General features: G+C 36.2%; 1 protein-coding gene across 1 annotated transcript in view; it reads left to right on the top strand.

Moving 5' to 3' along the window:
• The window catches only part of ENPP1 (ectonucleotide pyrophosphatase/phosphodiesterase 1), a 65,357-nt gene that overhangs the window by 27,322 nt on the left and 19,817 nt on the right, over positions 1–18,218 (top strand). Inside the window, exons 2-13 of the mRNA XM_058566260.1 lie at positions 1,025–1,097; positions 3,662–3,778; positions 4,511–4,636; positions 5,552–5,612; positions 8,052–8,149; positions 9,613–9,692; positions 10,611–10,730; positions 11,787–11,896; positions 13,308–13,373; positions 13,667–13,739; positions 15,854–15,962; positions 16,939–17,070. Coding sequence (XP_058422243.1) covers positions 1,025–1,097; positions 3,662–3,778; positions 4,511–4,636; positions 5,552–5,612; positions 8,052–8,149; positions 9,613–9,692; positions 10,611–10,730; positions 11,787–11,896; positions 13,308–13,373; positions 13,667–13,739; positions 15,854–15,962; positions 16,939–17,070 — 1,165 coding nt within the window. The remainder of the gene's footprint in view (positions 1–1,024; positions 1,098–3,661; positions 3,779–4,510; positions 4,637–5,551; positions 5,613–8,051; positions 8,150–9,612; positions 9,693–10,610; positions 10,731–11,786; positions 11,897–13,307; positions 13,374–13,666; positions 13,740–15,853; positions 15,963–16,938; positions 17,071–18,218) is intronic.

The raw sequence follows: 18,218 nt of genomic DNA, 5'->3' as shown, positions 1-18,218 counted from the left end.
GCTGTTTCTGATCTCTCTTTCCCCAAGCACCCAACCTTTTTTCTTCCTTAAACAACTATGGAGCTGCAACTGCTTCCTAGAGCCTACCAAATATGAGCCATTCATGCTGTTATTTTTACCTTTCCTACACAAATAGAAGCTCCCCGAGATATCTCTTATTCTTCTCTTCTGTGCATAACCTAGTCTTTACACATAGTTGGTACTCAATGCATATTTTGTTGAAGTGCCCTGCAAAGTGGTGCTCCAGAGAGCCATCAAGGAAACTCCATCCCACTAAAAAATATAGAAGATTGTTTTATGGATTATTCTGCTCTTTTTCCTTCTAACTCACAAATGAAAGTTCTGTCATTGTTCCTAGGAGTTGTATGGTGTATACACTTATTTTAAAATGTCAAAGGCCAGAAGAGTGGAAAATAAGCACATGGTGAAGTGTGAGAGCTGGGAAGATTTTGAGAGATGTATGTAGTCCAACCCTTTAATTTATAGGTGAAGAATCTGAGGTCTAGAATGCTTAAGTGACCTGCCCCAAATCGCACAACCAGTTTGTGGAAACGTCTGGGCCCAGGATGTAATAGCCCAACCCTGTCCAGTGCTTGTCCCCGCAAGCTGCCACAGTGCCTGGGAGGATCTTGTTTAGGTGTGGGTGGCTAAGCTGTTCAGAGAGGCATCTGATGTTCTCATATTGCCTCTTATGGACAACAGGTAGGAAGTTGAATCTCTAAATAGATTTTCCTCTCTCCCACCATTAATCATTACAAGTTCTCTGACTGGATTCATTTACATCAGCTGGGAAATTTCTGGCAGCATTAGCCTTGGATGGCATAGGTTCATTTGCCAACATTTGAGTATACTACATACAGATAAGTGCATAAAGCATAAGTGTGCAGTTTGAATGTTCACAAAGTGCACACATCCGTGTGACCAGCACCCGGATCAGGAAACGGAGCAGCACCAGCAAGTTTAGACACATTTGAAGAAATAAAAGGGTTTTGAAGCTATGTAATTTTCTTTTTTCTCCCCACAGGTATTGTCAGTCTGTGTGTTAACAACAATCCTTGGTTGTATATTTGGGTTGAAACCAAGCTGTGCCAAAGAAGGTAATTAGTACAATGTGAGTGTGTGTGTGTGCGCGTGTGTGCGCGTGCACGCGTGTGTTGATATTCAGCCTTCTTCAGAATATGATTGAGATAAGCACTATGCCCTAATCCTGTGGGTACTCCAGAGATATTGCAAATTTGATGCTGTTTTGAGCCTTCTTCTTGAAGCTCTTTTATTATTTTAGCCACATAATGTTTTATTTACTTGCAAAGTTTCATCCTAAAACAACGAAGAGGGGCTATGACCAAAACACCAACCAACCAAAGGGAAAACCCCCAAAACAACAAAAAATAAATTAAGAACAAAGAAACAAACAACCAGCCATGGCCGACAGGTTCTGGTGGGGCGTCCCTGGAGGCCTCCCCCTGGCTTCCTCCAGGGACTCCTAGGACACTTTCTCCCCAAGGAGTTAGTCACTGAAGTAGCCCTGGAGGTTACCAGGTGACCAGTTAGCATCCCTGGGCAACCAGAAACTTATCGTTATGTGCTCCTAAGGCTCTTAAAATTGCAGACATTGGTAATTTGGAAGGAATAGAGATATTTTTAAGCTTCTTTCTATATTTTTTTCCTTATGTCAAGTGCAGAAATCTATCCAGCACTGACAAGATTACTATAAATAATAAAACCTTGAATCACAGTGCATTGTAGTTGTCATTATTTTGGCTCTGAGGTAGGTCTTTCTTCCCTTTGTAAAATCATTGATGGTCTTCTTAAGGAATTCCCTTTTGAAAATTGAACACATTCTTTTCCTGTTCAGTTCTTCTGGAATTGTAATATTAGTCATTTAAAAAAATTTTAGTGATTGTTAAGCTATCATTTATTGTTGAATGAAATGTAGTAATTTTATGTATTCAGTCAGCCATCTGTTCAGAGCAAATATATCTAAGGTTAACAGAATTAAAAGCTACAGACGTTAGTGTTCCCGTATGTGGTCTTAAGGCATGGAGTAATTCACCTTGAGTTCAGCTGGACATGCAAAAATAAAACTGAAGAATTAAAAATAGCAGTTTTACTCTAAACCTAACGTAGTATGCATAGTATTTTAAAAAATTACTGGGTGCATATTAATAAGCTTCAAGTAATAGCTATTATTCTAAAAGCTCCTCACCCCCACCCGGCTCAGGAAAGTTAGTATTTCTGACTCTAGAAATAATTATTGTCATTTCATGTCCTTAAAATTGCCTAATTTCCCAGTGTCATGAGAATTAAATCTCGTGGCAGTGTCTTATTGGGTCAGGAAACCATTAAAGTCAAGAGCTAGGGGTTATTCCTTTTTTCTGTTGGACTCCTATTATTTTACAAGTAGATTTTTTTTTCTCACCATCCTGACTTTTTAGTAATCCAATAAACACCTATCTTATTCCAGATATCTAGTAGAGTTACAACATAAAATTGTCTTTTTTTTTTTTTTTTTTTGTGAGGAAGATCAGCCCTGAGCTAACATCCATGCTAATCCTCCTCTTTTTGCTGAGGAAGACCGGCTCTGAGCTAACATCTATTGCCAGTCCTCCTCCTTTTTTTTTTTCCCCCAAAGTCCCAGTAGATAGTTGTGTGTCATAGTTGCACATCCTTCTAGTTGCTGTATGTGGGACACGGCCTCAGCATGGCCAGAGAAGCAGTGGGTTGGTGCGCGCCCGGGATCCTAACCCGGGCCGCCGGTAGCGGAGTGCGCACACTTAACCACTAAGCCACGGGGCCGGCCCCATAAAATTGTCTTTTTTAATGAAAAGTATTTTTTTCCCATATCTGTCATTTATCTATTTAACAAAAACATACTAGCACCAACGCTAGTCAAGCATCTTGCTGGGTACCAGGGATACACGATGCTGGGCAAAATCCGGGTGTGCTCTTTGTTCCTAAGAAGTTTGTAGTCTAGGGTGAGACTGGGATACTAACCACATAATCTAGGAATAAATGAAATTATGGTGACTGAAGAGAAGGACAAGGTTTTATAAAATCTTAAAAAAAGGAAAACGGACCTGGACTGGGGAGTTTGAGAAGGCCTCCCAGAGGGAACCAGGCTGGACCTGACGGTGAAACAGGTGTTTTAGGTGATAGTGGGATGGGCAGTCCTGCAGAATGTGGTCTGCACAGATTACTTCTTTTTTACACCGACTGAGAGTAAGTCAGATATTCTTTCTCTTTCTGAAATATTCATAGCTAATCACTTTGAAAATCTTTTCTCACATTTTGAAATTTTAGAGAACTCCATGGCTGTTTAACCTAACCTTTTCAGAGTATAAGATATTCAGAACAAACTTGTATTCTGACTTTTCTTTACCATACCATGAGTATTGAGGTCTTATCAGACCCAGCAGGGTTTCTCATAAATAAAAAAGCTGGTTTTTTCTATGGCAAGAGATAAAATTGCAAACTCTGTACTTAAGGTTACCTTCTATTTGTGTCGCTTTCTGTGTGTATTTGTGAAAAGATTCTTGGGTAACTTATTACCCCATCTGTGTCTTTAACGTAGTATTTGAATCTAACTTAGTTGTCTAGTTGATATTTACTTTGTAGTTATATGATGATTAGAAACATCTAACTCACTATTCAATGTTTTCAGTTAAAAGTTGCAAAGGTCGCTGTTTTGAGAGAACATTTGGGAACTGTCGCTGTGATGCTGCTTGCGTTGACCTTGGAAACTGTTGTTTAGATTACCAGGAGACATGTATAGAACCAGGTAAAGATGTGCAGGGAAAAGATGGAGTCATGGGTAGTAGTAAGAGATCAAAGGAGAGTTCTGTATCTTTTACGTTAAGTGATTTACCTAACTCATATGAGAGTTTTAAAAATTTGGCCTTTATATTTCCTTAGAGAAAAATATTAACATATTGTGCCTTCATTAAACATTTTATGGATAGCAAAGCCATGCCTGTTTTTAAGGTATGCTGAAGGCCTATATAGTCTTATTTGCATTTAAACTAATTTCAAAAAGGCTGCTTCAAATGCATGAATATTCTCATTATGGGCTTATTAAAACAAGAGCTCTTAGATGTCTACCTAAACTTTAAAATATAACTATTGGAATATGGAAATTTTCTGTTTCATTTGGACTTCTCCACATATGACATGGAAAAATATTTAAATGGGAGTGAGCCGGGTTTCAATTAAATTTTGAGAACTCTGAAAATGGCTGGTGGAAGAAGCCAAGATCTACATATGAATTATATGATGATAATTATGTTTGTCCCTGTTTTAAAATGATGAAATTCTGTTTTTTTAGTGAAATAGTAATAATTGTTGCCTGCATGTTTTTCATCTGTTAGTTCAGATTGACCTCTGTGGTGGCAGATTCTGTGAGTGACTAAGAGTTATGAAGGAGTTCATTGTCTCTCATGGATCGTGTTCTGTGCTCTCTTTGGATGTGTTGAATTTGGACCGTAATATGTATTTTGTTGCTACTTGTTTGTAGAACGTATATGGACTTGCAGCAAATTCAGGTGTGGTGAGAAGAGGTTGTCCAAAAGCCTTTGCTCCTGTTCGGATGACTGCAGGGACAAGGACGACTGTTGCATCAACTACAGCTCTGTGTGTCAAGGTCAGGTTTCCATGCATGCACGCACGGGTTCTACAGCAGCCTGATGTCTTCTGGGTCTTAGCTGGCTTTTGCATCGGTGTTATTTTTTATATCAGGAGTCATATTGATTGACCAACTATATTAGCTGACAAAATATTTTTAAAACATTTTATTAAAGAAAATTTCAAACATATTTGTGAGTAAGGAGAGTATGTAGTGAACCTTGTACCCATCAACCAGCTTAATAATTATTGTCTACACATGGCCAGTCACGTTCTATTCATGGTCCTTCACTCTCCCGCTGCCACCCTCTCATGTTCTTTTGCTCTTAGCTATATATTTAATGCTGTATTTGTGGAAAGATCACTTCAGCAGTCTTTCTGACTTCTATGTCCCGGTTGCCTCGTAGTAACTGAGGACAGTGCCTGCCGCGCTTTGGGAGAGCAGATGTGAAATTACTGCCCAAGATTATAGGGTGTTATGTAAACTGATGTTATTTCCGTGTCTTGTCTGGGTGTTACAGGGTTCCTTGAAATTCCTTGACAGAACTTGGCTCTCTGTGAGAGCAACTAAGACATCAAGGATTTAATACCAGAAGATTTTGTTGGGTGGATAGAAGGAGGATTGTAAATTTGGGCTGAAAGTATTAACAATTGGAAAATGGAAACGATGCCTTCAAGTTCTCATAAATACTGTAGTATGTTTTAGTCTTACAATAGTACATTCATTTTTTTCTTCCTGATATCAGCTAACTCTTATTCTGAAACAGAAGGACTCCCTGTATTTGTCATATTTCCCTAGAATCAGGACCCATGTTATCTGTATATCTGTTAACATATTTTGGTTTTGGAATCAGTCCTACTATGTCTCATAGCATCACAATTGTTGTTACTATCAAGTGTCTTCAACTCGTTTTGTTTCTTGAAAATATTTTAGGTGAGAAAAGTTGGGTAGAAGAAAAGTGTGAGAACATTAATGAGCCACAGTGTCCAGCAGGGTAAGATTATATTCTGAGATGCTGATCTTTTCTTTTTTAGAAGTACCATTTGTTTTCTTTTTCCAAATTGAAAAGATAAAAATAGTAATGATTCATTGGTTCATTAAGCATTGTTTTTAGTCGGGCCTTATGTTTGCACTGGTGGTATAGAGATGCTTGTGGCATGATGCCACTCTGGAGGCTGGTGGGAAAAAGAGAAGTCATGAATATTTAGTCTCTAGTATTCATAAGTGTTGGGTGGAAGTATTTGTGTCTTCTTTCTTAGGAAGGAAGGACCTTTACTTTCATTTGGAGTTTTGAGAGTTGAACTTGTAGCAAATTGCTTTACAGCTTCTTTTAAATTTTTGTATTTTGATTCATTTATAAATTTTTAGGATAAGCAACATGTCTGTGAAAGGGTGTCACATAATTTTTAGAATTCATATTTGTTCCTTTTGTCCTTATAGTATTTTGCACAGTATCTTATATATACTGGGCCATCAAAAAAAGTTTGTGTGGAATTCAAAGGGTGGAAATTTTATGAAAGCATTAGGTATATTTATCTTTGATCCACTTGAGATCTACTGCCTCATATAAGTTGAATTATACATCTTCAGAAATATATTTTTACCTTTTTAACATAATGATTTTTCCAAACTATTAAAAATTTTAAAGCTATATTTTAGCTTGTTTTGTTTATATATAATTTATTTTTGCTGTATAAGATGTATAGTTTTTTTCTTTTGAATGGGAGAGTATTTTTTTGTTTAAAATAACAGTAACAACAGCAGCAAAAATTAAACCCAAACCAATAAATTCCAGCAGAAGAGACTTTTTTGCTAAGGGGCTTCTCGTGTACCCTCAGCTGTCTTTTAAGTCGAAGGTATATTGGAAATTTTAGACTTAGTGAATTTTGAATCTTTCTTTTCCTTCTAAACATTGATCATTCTTTTTTAATTGTAATGTTGTCTCTTTTAGTGGAAAATATAATTCCTTCTTTCTTTACAAGAAGATCATAATTTAGAACACATTTTATTATACTGGAAATTAGTATACCAGTATATTTATCTGGTGACCCAGTAAACTGTTTTTATGTTTTCTGTTGTTTGAATATAAATAATTTTGTACAGTTATGGACCATTGTGACTATATGCAGCTGGTTCTGCAGAGTCTCCCAACAGAGCTAAGGTACAAATATTAGTGGAAATTATATACACATTTTCTTCTTTTTGCATTTGTGTTTATCTATGAGAGTAAGCTGGGGAGGAGGTAGAATTGAAAAAGACAAGATAAGGTGAGTATTTGCTCTCAAATTTTAAATTACCAAGTAAATATTCAGTGGAAAGTTTTTTCATGCTTATCCAGGGGTATCCAACTTTGCTGCCACCTCCCAGATGTCATTAGAAGCTGCAAAATTTCTGAACCGTGTCTGTTTTGGTATAGCCATGTAACAGTCGTCCATAGTTCTTTTCTTTTTCTGGGTCCATCATTATACATGTTTTTTTTGCCTCCCTCTGGATTTCCACGCCGCACACATTAACTCTGTTTGTGTGTGTGTGTGTATAGCCTTGTTGCTTGTTCATTGCTAGCTTTGGATCATTTCTTTGTTGTTTATGTATTTAAGTGTAGTAAATACTTCTCAAACTTCTATATTAAATATTAATATCTTTTAAATATATTAGACTTAAAAACTAAATATTGTATATAATTTGTGTGATATGAGGTACCATCTATTAGATTCAAGTAGAGACAATAATCAGGAAGTAGTTGTTTAGGAAAAAAAATTAGTTGAAACAAGAACATAATTTAGAAAATGCTGTTTAAATTTATTCTCCTGCAGATTGGGAAAATATCATTACATTTTGCAGCATCTGGTCTAGCTTTTGGAATAGCAGGAACCATGAATGATGTTCTCTGTAGGGTGGCTCAAAATGTTATGAGTGCTTAATAAATACTATTTGATGATAGATTTATGTGTATAATGAGATACAAAAGCACGCATATAAATATAGATGCTTGTAAAGTATCTTTTATGAGGTTGCTTGCTGTGGTTTTTAGTGTACTTTATTTATTTATTTATTTTTTGTGAGGAGGACTAGCCCTGAGCTAACATCTGATGCCAATCCTCTCCTTTTTTTTCCTTGAGGAAGATTGGCCCAGGGCTAACATCCGTGCCCATCCTCCTCTACTTTATATGGGACGCCGCCACAGCATGGCTTAGCAAGCAGTGCATCAGTGTGCGCCCGGGATCCGAACCGGCGAACCCCGGGCCGCCACAGCAGAGCGCGCGCACTTAACCACTGCGCCACCGGGCCGGCCCCTTTAGTGTACTTTAGGTTACACACCGACCACCGTGGAAAATCCTCCCCAGACCTGTGCACGGGAAGGAGGGAATCTTCACTGGATGGTGTCTTCTTTCTGCTTCTTTAAACATTCTCTTTTTTCTTTCTCCGTACCCAGGTTTGAAACTCCTCCTACCCTCCTGTTTTCTTTGGATGGTTTCAGGGCAGAATATTTACACACCTGGGGTGGACTTCTTCCTGTTATTAACAAACTGAGTGAGTAACTTCAGAGTGTAAAGTACTGTTGGAGTGTCCTGATTTCAGTGAGATAGCCTAGGGAGGCAGCCTTTTTTGGAAAAATACTGGCAGACCCTGTTTGACCAAACTTCTCTCTTGCAAAGTAGTTGAATCTGATGATATGGAACTAGTCTTTCATATTGTAATTACTCTGAAACTGCCCTTTAAATACTGCTAAGATAATGCAGTTATCTTAGGATTTTTACACTTTGATAAAAAATATACATTTTATATATAAGTTTATATATAAATATAAAAATAGAAACATATAAATAAGTATATATTAATATTTTTCTTAGAATTTTGGATTCCTTCTGTGGGAAAATCATTTATTTCTGATATGATACTAGTAGTGTAGACATAGAATATATGCCTCTCATGCTAATGTAGCATCCTTCCAGTTTCTTTGTCTCAATAAAGGCCTTAATTTAATGATTATTCTATAAGTTATTGATGCAGTAGTAGAATGTGTACAGTCAGTCATGCGTCGCATAATGACGGGGATACATTCTGAGAAATGTGTTGTTAGGTGATTTTGCTGTTGTGCGAACATCATAGAGTGTACTTACACAAACCTAGGTGGTATAGCCTACCACACACCCAGACTGTATGGTTATGGGACCACTGTCTACATGTGGTCCATCGTTGACCGAAACATCGTTATGCATGACTGCACACAGTTAGCCTAAGCCCTTGCTTTGGATAATTGGGGAACGTAGCCTGTAATTCTGAACTGTTTGGAAGGCAGTGAGGTATATAGACACATGCCAATCCAAGGAACATTTTTTGGCAATGAGGTATTAAAATGCTAGAATCATGAGTTATGTGTTCCTTCCTCAGTAGCAGAGGCGGGAGAAGAGCATGACACCAGGGCTGCATCAGGAATAGTCTGACTTCTGTGCTTTCTCTGACTTGAAGCCAAAAGATGCCTTTTGTCTTTAGAGCAGCATTGAGTTTGTCCAAAGTTGGCTGGTTCTGGGTCAATGGGTTGGTCCACTGTCAGCCCAGCTACTGCCTCACCCTTATTTTAATTTTGCAGATTTAGCTACTAGTGCAGTTTTTTTTGTTTGTTTTGTTTTGTTTTTTGTACTACCTCTTGTAATTTAGGTATGTCACCACCAAGTAGTATCAAAGATCTAGCAAGCATCATTATTACAACTGGCCATCTGGAACTTAATGTTTTTAATATGTATGGGATTATTTCATTGGCTTAATTATTTTGTTTAATGTTTTTCTGACTAAGAGAAAAATTAGCTCTTATCTTAACATTGAATTTGAATACACAGTGTTGCTTTGTAATTCACCCTGAATTTTAACATGGTTATAAATCCCTCATGGTTAATTTTTTTATACTGTTTAGATTTCTGTGGTACCAGAGCTATGTGAGGTAAACAGATTGTTGGTTATATTTAATAACAATCTTTAATTTGTTTTTCCTGTAGAAACCTGTGGAACGTATACTAAAAACATGAGACCAGTATATCCAACAAAAACTTTCCCCAATCACTACAGCATTGTTACAGTAAGCTCCACATTTCAACTTTTATGTGCTCACAGAAGTGAGATGTTCAGGGGAATAATTAGATATCAGATCAGAAAAAAATAACTTCTTGTCCATTGTGTAGTTAAGCAAGGAAACCTGGGTTCTGGTCTTTGCTCTGCTACTAACTAGCTGTGGTCTTGGGAAGGTCACTTTACCTTCTGAGCCTCCACGTCCCCATCTATGAAAAGAGGTCGTGACTAAAGATCCCAGGAAATGACTTCTTGGTTTTCTTTCAGTTTTAAGATCCTGATTCTTGTGTCCTGTTTCTTCTTGCTGGTTTTATAGCTTAGTTTATTTCAGCCTCAAACTGCCCCGCACTCACATGTTCTCAACTCGTCTTTCCCAGCATCTTGATGAATGAATTTCAGCCAGCCACTTTGCCTGACGTTTTGTTTCAGTAAAAGTTTCCAAATTTAATTTGAATCCAGAAAGAAAGTAGAATTCAGAAAGAAAGTAGAATTCAGGAAGAAAGTAGAATTCATTAGGCCTTAGGGTTGAAGCCAGAAAATTAATACTTTAGCTTGTATTTATACAAGCTGTTCTCAGACCTAACCAAGAAAGAGTTTGTTCTGTAGAAATGCTTTACTCAGCAATGCAAAAGGACAACAGAGCACTTTTTTTCAAATTTGAGAGGCTGTCTATTTATGTAGACCTTCATCCATAGCATTCCTAACTTATTCTCTCCTATTACGTAATTTAAAACACAAATACTACGTAAAATCTTGACGGGTTGGTTGTGTTTTGACAATACCCATTGTTTTGTTCTTCCCTCCTTAAACTATGTTAAGTTCTTTGTAGCTTCAGTTATCTGTTTCTCTTTGATGATTTTGTCCTGTGACTTTATTTCACATGAAAAAACTCATAACTTGCATAAAACCTGTATTTTGTATTTTTTAGGGACTTTATCCAGAATCCCATGGCATAATTGACAATAAAATGTACGATCCCAAAATGAACGCTTTCTTTGCACTTTATAGTAAAGAAAAATTTAATCCTGAGTGGTACAAAGGAGAACCAGTGAGTTGTTTGTTTGTTTATTTGTTTTGGCTACTAAAATAGTTTTTTTATTATGCTCATTTATTTTAATCAGAGTAAAATATCAGATTCCCTGGAGCTTTTAATAACATATTTCATTTACTGTCTGTGGCCGTCCTTTCGTAAGTGGAGGAAAACGCTGGTCATCCTAAACGCAGATTGTATCCTTATGTAATGAGAGTAGTTTATTTCAGAGCTGGGTTTGGGTTGGGCTGAGCCATTTTTTTTTCTACCTTCTTGTACCAATGGCATGTAGCACTAGTCTGGGGGTAATATTTTGACTTACACAAAGCTAATTGTTTCTGAAGGCAGTAAACTTTGACTCCATTTGAACATGCTAACTCAGAAGATTCTCTCTGATTGTCATTTAGATGTGTTCTTTTTATTTTTTTAAATTGCCACAATAATTACATAGGGTCTATTTGAGTAGTCTTGATATTCCTCTTAGAAGGAAAAAGAGCATGATGTTTAATTTGCAGGTTATAAATTCAAATTTTAGCTCTGACATTTAAAGCTGTGTGACTTCAGGCACATTATTCTTTCTGTGTTTCCGTTTTCTCCTATTTACACTGTAGATAATACTATTAACTACTTCATAGGGTTATTGTGAGGATTATTTAAATTAATAATCTAGGATGCTTATAGGAATGCTCTTTAGAACTGTACTTGGCGATAATAAGTGCCTAAGTGTTAGTTACATGAGCAAAAACGTCAGTAAATTAAAGATATGTATATTTGTAAATGTTTCTTCTTTTAAGGAGAACCTATTAAGTAGAGGGATGGCTCTGAAAGTTGCAGGAGTTACCAACTGACATAAGTCCATATTTTTAGGTTAATTTTATCTCTGGTTATTTAATTTCTTTTTCTGCTCTTCAGAGTCATGTTATATGATTAATTTGTAGTCTAACTATTGGAGCTGGTTAACCTTAAAAACATTCCAGCACTCGAGAGGAATGCAGTGGTGTTGCATGAATGCATACTTTCCTAAGAGATGAATGTTTGCATAATTTCCTGACTTGCCTTCTTTATCTTCCCCAGATTTGGCTCACAGCTAACTATCAAGGCCTGAAGACTGGCACATTTTTTTGGCCAGGATCAGATGTGAAAATTAATGGAATTTTCCCAGACATCTATAAAAAATATAATAGGTATGTGTAGATGTACTTTTTCTAGGGCCTATAATATAGAACAGCTTATTTTTATCTCAACTTCTCTTTTTTATCAAGTCCTAAGCTCTAGCATTTGAATGATAATGTTGGCTAAAACATGAGAACTGTCTGAATATGGGAATCTATCTCAAACAGTTTTAGATGGTAAATAGTAAAACACGACAAGTTTTTTTCTAGAGGTTTTCTAGAAAGCAACCTGTGGAGTTGGCATTCAGATCTTTGGGCAGAAATAAAAGATGAAGTCATGGTGAAGGTAGAGGTCTCAGAGTGGAGGCACTGCACAACTTTAAGAAGAAAAAGAACTAGGAGAAGGAGATGAAAGTATTAGAGGACTCAGTAGGAATGACTCTCTGGTATCTGGAAATATGATTTCAAAGAAGATGTTAATGGCGTCTCTGGATTTGCATTTCCAAATTACTTTAATAAATATGCCATCTAGTGTGAGAAACTGATTAGAATAACCTTCCTATGATATTCAAAATCAATGAGGTATTGAGAAAAAAAACAGAAACTTTTTTTCTGGAAAATTCCCTTTGGATAATTTTAGTGAGACTACCAAAATAATTTTATTTATTTTACACTTAGGAAATTTCTGTCACAAAATCAATACAACATTGTATTTGGAGGACTAACAGAAAAGACCATAAATTCCAGACAAGAAGCGCATAGTGATTTTCTTTGGCAATCTTATGCTGTTGTTTATTCTTCAAACCATGAAGAATAAACATGAGCACAGTGCAGTGCCACTTCCCACCTTATTATTTGCCATTATTTTTTTTCCATGGATGGTAATTGATATTTTATGTGCCATGAACTGTGCTAGGCATGTGAGATCCAAAGATTAGTGATATATGTTCTCTGGCTTCTCAAGGGCTAATAGAGAATGCAACTAACTGTACTTGGGTTGAGCAAGGACTCTGATGGACTTATGTAAACAAAATCCTGCGCCCAGAGGAAGGCGTAATTAATTCTGCAAAAGAATTGTTGCCTGGGGAACTGTCTGCTCCTCAGGAACCCACTTCCCAATTTTACTAAGAGACGTCAATGAGCGAGTTCTTCATGAGACACCCTTTGAGGGGTGTATTGACACGTGGGTTTTTCATGTGGTAACAATTGCTATTCTCGGGGACAGGAATAATATCCTCAAGTAGAGTATAGGAAGCAAATTTTTAAGCCCAATTACGACTTTCATATGTGTAAAACCTAACTTTCGTTCCTTTCTTGGGAAGACAGATTTACATTTTCAAATAAAATTGCATTGCTTCAAACACAATTGATACGTTGGATTGTTTTAGTCTCCCTTAATGTAATTTTTGGTAAGAAAAACATTTATATTTTAAACCCAACACTTGTCACAAGTTTGTTTCATTTTGTTTATCCTTAATTTTAGTACAGTACCATATGAAGAAAGAATTTTAGCTGTTCTTAAGTGGCTGCAGCTTCCTAAAGATGAAAGGTATGTAGATGACTGATTTCTGCTGTAAATACGCCTTTGTTTTGTAGAAATTACACAATATTTTAAAATAGATGATAAGAAAACTTGGTTATTGGCTATGATGTTTTATATCCAAATGTGAGCTATTACAGCCACATTGTGAAGAATTCCAAACCTGTAAGTTATTTCTCAGCAAGTTTAGAAATTACCCCCATGTTGTATAATTTGTATTCACTATCAACTGTTGAATTATTCTTTCCATTCTGTTTACAATGTGTTCATAAAATATTACATTTTGATACTGTTTGATTTAGACCACACTTTTACACTCTGTATTTAGAAGAACCAGATTCTTCAGGTCATTCATACGGACCAGTCAGCAGTGAAGTAAGTACATTTTTATCAATGATTACTTCATTAAACCTGGTAACATCTAACTGAACCTTGCTTTGAAGCAGATTTCTAGACCATTCTGTGAGATTCCATGATTTCTGAAGAAAGTGAGTATGAAGCACATTTTTACTAAACCAAAAGATGTACTTTAATCAAAATAAGAGTTGGGAGAATTGTTTTGTTTACACTTTCCACAGTGCTAAATTGACCTGATGATGAATTAAATTCTAGATTTTCAATTCCAAAGCCTTTATCCACTCCATATCTCCCTGCATTAGCCTAAAAAGTAAGTGCTTTTTGAAAATGTTGTAAATGGGTAAGACTCCAATTTTCTATGAAAATGTAAGATAATATGTCAAATAGCAGAAGCAGCCTCCTATGAACTCTCCTCCTTAGGAGATATATCTCTGACTTTCCGAGACCATGCTTACAACAGAGTCCGAGCATGGAAGGGTGGGAGATTTTGTCAAAAGTTTAGGGAAATTCAAGTAATCATTGTTTGAGTGCTTACTAGGAAACTAGAAATGAGGAAACAGTTCATGGACTAATGCTTTCAATCTAAATTCTTATTTGACCTGACACTGTTTTAGGAACTTAGCCTGCTCCTGGCTATGTTTGTGTTTGGTATAGTGCTTTAAAACATCAAATACTGCTTTTAGTTTTCGTGTGGGCATATCATTTTTGTATCTTGGAGCACAGGAAGCATTAGAACAGAAAATGATTTGAGCTTCTTTCCTGGTCCCTCTAAGCTGACTTTCCTTATGATTTATAGTTTATCTGTGACCTAAGATAGGAGAAGAAACAATAAGGAAGGATCTGTGAATATTGTGGCTCATAATGAAAGGGAGAAGAGGTCTGGCCAGGATCCCTAATCTCAGAATCCCTATCTACCTATCTTTTGCCCCAGGTGATTCCAACAGATAAAAGACTAGGAAAACACACTCTTCCTTGATAGAGTTTCACTCCCAAATCCCCATCCCAGGGAGCCCAGGCTGGACAGTTTGTGAGCCTCAGGGACTCTTTAGCACAAGGTCCAGACTAAAGCCTGGCCTGACATGTCCATTGTGAGCCTGTTTCTGAGGGTGCTGCTGCTCTAAATGCTCACTTCAGAAACAGCAGAAGAAAGAGAGAAAACATGCTCATTTTTCTCACTTGAATGCAGCTGCCTAAACCACCTTCGCCTACTTTCCATTACCCTGGGCTTACCCTAGGTTTGCCCCTCTTAAAGAGTGGGTTCCTCATGGGTGCCATCTCATCAGATACAAGAGAACAGAGAGAGCGGGAAGCTTACCCTCATGTGGGTCTATATTTACTGTTGTCTTCTTTCTCTCTGGCAGCTCCCATGTAGTTAGTAACCTATGTGTCCTTCCTTTGATTCTGCCCTTCAAGCAGCAATGCTCCTTCTTAGAGGTGAGGTAAGGAAGGTATGTGGCCAGCAGTGTGGCCAGGTCTAATTGGTCAAAGGGAAAAGTTTCTTGTAGCTATTATCTGGGTTCCAACAATTGCCCAGATGCTAGTATAATTTTTATTCTTTCACTAAAGTCACTGACACTTAAAACCCATGTCTAGGTCAGTGTGGCTACAAGTAAATCTGAGAGTTATTTTGTAATTGTTTGATTATCAGGTCATATAAGTTTTAAAATCAGTGCTACCTTTTGTAATTCACTAAAGATTTTCCAAAGTACCCGCTTTTATCATTCATCTTCATTCAAAGTTGAGCCCATTGGTTTGCAAATCATTCACCAACTTGTAAACTCTCTTAAACTCTCATGTAAGTGGCACATCAAAATCCGTTTTATCTTAAAAATTCCAATTCATGTTGCTTGGATATCTTTGAGTGAATGAAAGATCGTATTGAAAGAGCTTGTTTCATATTACAGTGAAATACACTGACCATAAATAAAGATTAGACTAATTTGGTACATTACAGAAAACACTTGCAAATATCTCATGCCCTTCCTGTCTTACCTGACTGTCTTAGCCTAATGTGAGTCAGTTCATCACAGTATTTGCATCCACTGCACTTTTTCTTTCTTCGCAGAGATAGCTTTATATAGAAGCAGCCTTTAGTATATAATGCATCACGTGAGATTGCTTCCCTTCCTTAGGTCATCAGAGCTTTGCAGAGAGTTGACAACGTGGTCGGCATGCTGATGGATGGTCTAAAAGAGCTGAAGTTGCATCGATGCCTGAACCTAATCCTTGTTTCAGATCATGGTAATCTAAATTTTCATCATTTCCCTTTCAAGTTAAATGGTGCCCCCCAAACGTTTGATTGATTATTGTTTCATTGTTTCCTCTGATTGTTATAGTTAATTCTTTTTTTGAAATGTTGTTTCTTGTGGAAAGTCTTAGGAAAAAATTATATTCAATATAAAGTACAAGTGAAATACAGAATTCACAGAGACCCACCAGCCTGTCTGCCACAGTGCACCCATCTGCTGATTTGGGGAAGGCTTGCACCAGGAATTTGGATAGTTAAAAAAAAATTTTTTTTCAATATTAAATTTTAGTAAATCTACTCTAAGAATTTTAGATTTAATTTGTACAGAATCTTAGGTACTTTTATTTTCTTTAGCATGATTAATCTGACTTTAGAGGGAGCTTGTGTTAATTTTGGCAATATTTTAATTTCCCTTTTACTTGCTGTGATCTTTATAACACATGTTTGTGCATGGCTTTGGGACTATAGAAATGGTATGTATACAAGAAAATAGAAAACAGGTTCTTTTTATTTGTTTGTTTTTTCTTATTGTTATTGTTGGTTTGCTTCAGAAGTAATTATTGAAAACTATTTCTAGAAACAATCCTAAGAGGCTATATTTTAAAGAAGCTCTGGTCCTGGAATGAGACTGAGAGTTTTATACTCCCAGTTAACATCCTAGGTGATTTTGGAAAAAGAACTAGGCTTTCATATTCAGTCTAAAACTGTGATATTCCTCCTCACTCACATAAAGATATTGTAATACATAAATAAGAAGAAACATTAAACTTTGGATGAAGGAAAGGGAAAAGATTTTTTAAAAGTGGTAGAAAAAGCTGAAATTCTGTGTCTTACTGATTGGATGTTCAACTAACATGAGTGCTGAACACATGTTTATTGAATTAAATTCTGGATGTAAAAGAAATTCTATTCTGTGTATTAAATTTTTCATTAAAGTTGCAACATGTTTTGGGATTTTTTTTCTCCTAGGCATGGAACAAGACAATTGTAAGAAATATGTATACCTAAATAAATATTTGGGAGATGTTAAAGATATTAAAGTTATATATGGACCTGCAGCTCGACTCAGACCCTCTGATGTTCCAAATAAATACTATTCATGTAAGTATATCTCTATACTAACTTTGAATATGATTCGGTTCAAAATACATTCCTCTAAATCATCCTATCTCCAAACTAAAGTGGATCAACTGATTTCCTTTTCATGATTAAAAATCCAGTGCAGATCTTCTGCACCCAAAGGGATTTTATGGAACTAGATGTGAGGATACAAGTCTAACTACTTATATATTTGTTGTTCATGGCCTGAGCATGTTATTTGATGAGCTTAGTACAATTTTATGTTGTAGTGTGTGTTTTGCTTGGATTAGGTTCAAGATTACTTGTACTAGGAAAAAAGAAAAAAAAACCTAAAAGTTCAGCTACCTTTATTCAACTTTAATTAATGACATTCCATTAAAATAACTTCCAGATGTTGCAGAATAATATTCTATTATGAGAAGGAATGCTGGCCGAGATGGTTAATTCTATAACCACTGATTTCTGTCCTCAGACATGACTTTATTAAACCATTCCAAAAAACACTAAGAATATATTTAAAAACAGAGGAGAAGAAGAAATTTTACATTCTCTCTTGACCACATGTCGAACCTAAACTTTGAAATATTAATTCTTTTGCAAGTCAAGCCTGTTTCAAAACTGTACCTCTGTTTATGCCACTCTTTTGGATCGCCATCCTTGGTAACTTTCAGATCCCCAGTGCAAATTTTGTTTATCTTTTTGTTACACTGAACTTTGAAAGAGAAAGAAAAAAAAGCTTTTGTACAGTTAGCAGAATTGGGTTAGTTTTGGGCACTGCAGTGCTGTGTTTCAGTGGATTCTGTTGTATATTCATGGGGAGAAACAGATTTCACTGCAGGAAAATGGTTTTGCAAATATATTAACATAGTGACCCAAAACTCTATAGCATGACAAGTTTTAATTAGTATTTTTTAAAAATTTATAAAAGTAGTACATGATGGTTATAAAACCTCTTATAAAAACTATAGGGGCAATGGCAACCCCCAGAGATGTTTAGAATGGGATGGCCAAGCTTTAGCCACACCCTTATCTCAATTAGGCCCTTAAGTTTCCCCAATTAAATAAAAACTTTATCTGTTTATCTACATACATACCTACATAAAATGTATATACAATACATATTCTCTTATCTGGATAATTTTCTTAAACTTATGTAAAGTGTAGCTCAA

Source organism: Diceros bicornis, chromosome 23 (genome assembly GCF_020826845.1).
Source record: "Diceros bicornis minor isolate mBicDic1 chromosome 23, mDicBic1.mat.cur, whole genome shotgun sequence".
Taxonomy (NCBI): domain Eukaryota; kingdom Metazoa; phylum Chordata; class Mammalia; order Perissodactyla; family Rhinocerotidae; genus Diceros; species Diceros bicornis.
The sequence above is the reverse complement of the archived record's forward strand: the minus strand, read 5'-3'. Positions and strand labels throughout refer to the sequence as shown.